We start from the raw sequence: 4,873 nt of genomic DNA, 5'->3' as shown, positions 1-4,873 counted from the left end.
GTCCCCCTCAGGTTCATCACCTGTCCGCAGTCTCCTATGGCAGGCGTGACGGTCCCATATGGATACAAGTATGTTCTCAAATATGGGACAAATCCCCATGATCCTCAACGATGCAACTCTCGCGTGGTCTCATTCTGGCTATCCTCTCACGAGAGTTGGGTTTAGCTGATCTTAGGAATTAGCTGATCACAAGCTGTTTGCTTCTTTTAATTAACATCATGTTAAGTTAACGTTTTTATTCCTATACCAAGAAAAAGATAACAAGTTCTTCCATACAAAAGATAGAGAGTTTAGATCATGTTACACATAGTATATTGTTTATTAAAACTAATGATACAGTTGATGTAACTTGATACACAGAAAATTATCATTAAACTGTATTAAAACGTTTGCTTATTGTCGATCGATGTTCTTCTTTTAGCCCGAATAATCCAAACGAACCGACAACGCTTCAAGGCATCAGCTTGATCTCATCTTGCAACTCTGACTGCAACTGTCCCCTGGATAAGTACAAGCCTGTCTGCGGACCGGACGGCGTCACCTACTTCTCGGGCTGCCACGCAGGGTGCACCGAGGAACAGATCATCCGGGGGCCCGGCAGATTCAGCTTCTCGGTAAGTTTCCTATAGTCAGTGAGTCACCTTTAGGTGCAACACTCCAGTTTTGCACAATAGGTACAAGCTGTGCAAGACCCTAATTTTTTTGTATGGTGTTTTTTTATTGTGCTCGAAGTGTGGCTTTCCTCAAACTTGTGATCTCTGGCTTTAGTTTTATTTACTATAATATGCACCCATTTTCACCTAAATCAAGGGAGGATAACGAATAGATACCCTACCTAAGACCATAACACTGGGTCCTGCTAGGAATTTGAATCAATAAACTTTACACTCAACAACCATACACATTCAAGACTACGTCGACTTAGCACACAATCTGTACAGACACTTAGTTTGTAATGATGGGTACGTAATGGTAATGATGTTGTGTATATCTGTTGTTGAATTAATAAAGGAAAGGAAAGTACCTTGCAACATAAAGATAAGATTTGCCTGTCGTTATCTTGTACGTATACGTAAACAATAAAATAAACGGACCCTTACTGCATAAAGGGTCTCTTTCATACACGGATATGCCAAACAGCCACATTCTAACATTTTCCATCTCATTTCATATTACTGCAGAATTTCTCGAACTGTGGATGTATGTGGACGCAAGGTATGCCGGGAACCTCTGTCCCGGGTAGACAAAAACGAGATGCCAACGACTCAACAACTACCTCGTCCAACCCCACAACACGACAAGACGGTATAGCAGATACTTCCACCATGTATAATCCACAACCAACAGATGCCATGGAGGAAGACAATACGAATGGTGGAGCCATGAACTTCGCGATATCAAAGCCGTGTCGACCACCTTGTGGGAAGTGGCCGGTCTTTGTCGGCATCTTCTTTATAACAGCCTTGACGAGATCGTTTGGATTCATTCCGGTGATCATAGGGACACTCCGGTAAGTGGTTAAAGCAAGGATAAAGCTCCTTGGTTAAAGCAGGACAAGGATTTTAGATACTGGAAACACTAATTTGATACAGCAAGTCAAATGGTTAGGGATTAAACAATTAGAGTAAAACATCTTTGCTCAAACTATAACTATCATACACTTACACATAGAAGCACATACAACCCTCCAACCAACTGTTCTTTTAACAATATTTCATACTGATATTGCAGTTATACAATTTGAGCTCTGTTTCAACACAAGTGAGACACTCACCGTGAATACCTTGTTTGTCCATTGCAGAGCTCTGACGCCTGAAACCAAGTCTTTCGGATTCGGTGTCCAACAGCTGATGTTGAGGCTTCTTGGTAAGTACAATGGACCTATACAAAAATTAAGTGAAAATTAATGTAAGTAAGCAATGTTATTGTACAATGCATTGCTCCATGCATTCAGTCAGTATTCGGCATTGTGGTGGTTGCATCTTCCCTCGGATCAGACAGATTTGATCAAGAACAAGTTTGGGCGCAGAAAGGATTGTCGCACCTCTTTGATCGCTGTGTACGTTGAACGTCTTAGTCACAAATACCATTGAGCTCCCTTATTTGCAAATCGATGCTCAACCTAAAGAAAACTGTTGGGCAATTCTCTGATTGGCTGACATGATGGTTAGTGTCCACGTCACCAAAAGTGAACAACCAAGCCTAAAAAAGCAGATCTGAGACACAACTAACTAAAAGGTCGTATACGACGCACTTTCGGCTCTGGCTGGGTAGGTGGATGATATTCTAGAATTATACAAAGGAGAGAGGCAAGAAAAACAGCTTAGGAGTGAGGCAGGAGTAGCAGTGAGGCAAGGGGGAGACGTCCCCCTTGTATCCCCACCAATCTGAGGGTGTACCAGAGATTAGGAACGAAATGCCCAGGGAAGGATGGCCTCTGGCTAATGATTAAGGCTATTTGCGTTCACTCTGTATTTCCAATAATTCTATCTATTTGACATGTCTTGTCACAGGTTTTATCCCGTCTCCTGTGTATTTCGGCGCCATGATCGACGCGACCTGCACGCTGTGGTCCTCCGTCTGCGGCAAACGAGGCTCCTGCCTCCTCTACGACCTTCCGCTGAACCGTTACGTCTTCATCGGCGGACAACTCGTTCTCCGTGTGATGAGCCTTATCCTGGTACTCTGCGCTGCCTACCGATTCAAGAAGCAAGAAGAAAAAGAAGCGAATGAGCCGCCAAAGAAAGATGGCGTTACACTGGGAGAGCTTGCCGTGTCCATGGGGTCACTCACCGCATCCCATCATTCCCTGCGGGCTTCCCGGCATTCCCTGAACGCTTCCCGGCATTCCCTGGACGTGATTGGTGACACGGACAAGCCCATGATGCCGAGGGACACTGAAGACATGCGCACGGGACTGTGGAAGAAACACCATGACGACCATCATATCTGAGTTTGCTCAAGTGGTAAGCACTTCAGTTTTCAAGCGTGGAACGCAAGGCTTGTTGTTGTGTCTTTGACTTGTGCAAAATGAAAGAAAAATGCAACAGCATCCTGTATGTTAAACCAATATCCATGACCCATGTCAAAAGCATTAAGGAATCTTGTAATACGATATTAAAGCCTTTAATTATGATGGATGGTCTTTACGTAGGGCCTATCTCTTATTTTGTGGCACGCAAGGACGGTTGTAGTGTCTTTGACTTCTGCAACATGAAGGAAAAATGCAACAGCATCCAGTATGTAAGAGCAATATCCAGGTCAAAGCAATAAGGAATCTTGCGAAAATATTTCTATCAGGTTGGTAGATCATAGGACATAAGAGTTTTCTTTTGGCGAAAGCGCCATTGACATCGGCTACAAATAGCGGCGAGAAGCAGAAGCCAGAACTCCTGTTAGAAGCTGAGGAAGATGTCTGACAGACATCAAAACGTCAGCAGGTGAGAAGAACTGGTTGTGTAAAAGAAAACGCTTATGTCCAATAAGGAATCTTGTAATACGATTATTATAATACGATAAGCCTTTGATAATAAATGGTCTGTACGTAGGGCCTATCTTTTCTTTTACACAGATAATGGATGAATAACTTTTCTATATGGGTGTAATAAACAGATCTGAGCACATTTCTTTGTGTGTCGAACTTGGTCTAGAAAAATTACCCGAGAAGTAGAAAATGTACAATATTTCTATGCTTTATTAATAGATTCCAGCCTTAAATGACCTAACCAAGAGTAAGTGAAAACACTTTTATTATGTTGAATAATGACAGGTCTTCAAAATTTTCGGATGAAGTTATTTAAAAATACAGAAAAGTTGTATTCAATATGTACATGGTGTAGGTAAGACATAGCGGATCTAGCATGAATTATTTGGGTCCAAACGATGTGAAAGAAAAAGATGCATCATAGAATTTGAATATTATAACGTTTTTCTTTAAACATGTTATTGTTCTACTTCGTATAAACAAAAACAAGGTGCATATATTTGCTATGTAACGGAAGGACGTTATGTAAATCAGACGATATGACATATCGGTCGGTATGTTTGTTCATATGTGGGTCTATACTTACAAAATGATACACAAATAAACCCTTAGAGTTATACTGTTATAACTTTTATGTACACATGTATATTATAATATCCGAGAAATTTATCGGTCTATGCAAAACACTATTTTGTGAAACTTCTCTCTATGGTGAAATAAAATACAACAAAATGCACTTCTGTTAAGGGTTTCATTTCTCCATATATGTCCACAGGATATCAAAACAGTATCACCACAATCAATCTAAACTGAAGTGAAAAGCTTGTACTGTGATCGTGCCTTCGCCGACTTCAAAAGAAGCGATAGTCCTTTAAAGTGACTATTGGAAGGATATAATTAGCATGGAAACGCACGTTTCAATACATCTAGAACATTTTGAAGTTAATGAATGTAAACTCAGCATCGGTACCAGCTAAGAAGCGACCACCCATATTTCGTGAGCCCGAAAAAGCAAAGGTCAACATCCTATCGGTTGAAGTAAAAACATTGACCACAAAAATGGTTGGGCACGTGTCAAAGACAAATGACAGCTTAGACCCTATTTGTTTGACGTTTAAATCTGACCTTCAGTGCGTTGTTTTCTTAATGACGTACGTTTTTTGTTTTTGGACAAATAAAAAACAGATGACCGCAAACTACAGTCAGTGATTGGTACCATACCCTGCATATATTAAGTTGAGACATGCAACTGCATATTATGTGCAGTGCTTGAGTGGCGTAGCCTCCTTCACCGGCCTCTCTGGGAAGCTTGGCGATCTTTTTTTTCCGGGGGGGTAGGTCGATTCGCGATTTTTAACCGGGAATATTATGCCGGGAAAGGAATATGCA

The 4,873-nt window shown here is 41.3% G+C and overlaps 1 protein-coding gene across 1 annotated transcript; it reads left to right on the top strand.

Moving 5' to 3' along the window:
- The first annotated feature begins 6 nt into the window (after positions 1–6).
- Positions 7–4,220, top strand: LOC118404717 (solute carrier organic anion transporter family member 1B2-like). The gene is made up of 5 exons (XM_035803985.1): positions 7–68; positions 422–614; positions 1,182–1,510; positions 1,802–1,866; positions 2,514–4,220. The coding sequence occupies exons 1-5, from the start codon at positions 37–39 to the stop codon at positions 2,951–2,953; spliced, it is 1,059 nt and encodes a 352-aa protein (XP_035659878.1). The 5' UTR covers positions 7–36; the 3' UTR covers positions 2,954–4,220.
- The last annotated feature ends 653 nt before the right edge of the window (positions 4,221–4,873 follow it).

Source organism: Branchiostoma floridae, chromosome 17 (assembly GCF_000003815.2).
Source record: "Branchiostoma floridae strain S238N-H82 chromosome 17, Bfl_VNyyK, whole genome shotgun sequence".
In the NCBI taxonomy this organism is placed as follows: domain Eukaryota; kingdom Metazoa; phylum Chordata; class Leptocardii; order Amphioxiformes; family Branchiostomatidae; genus Branchiostoma; species Branchiostoma floridae.
Note: the sequence above shows the minus strand (reverse complement) of the source record. Positions and strands in the feature narration are given on the sequence as shown.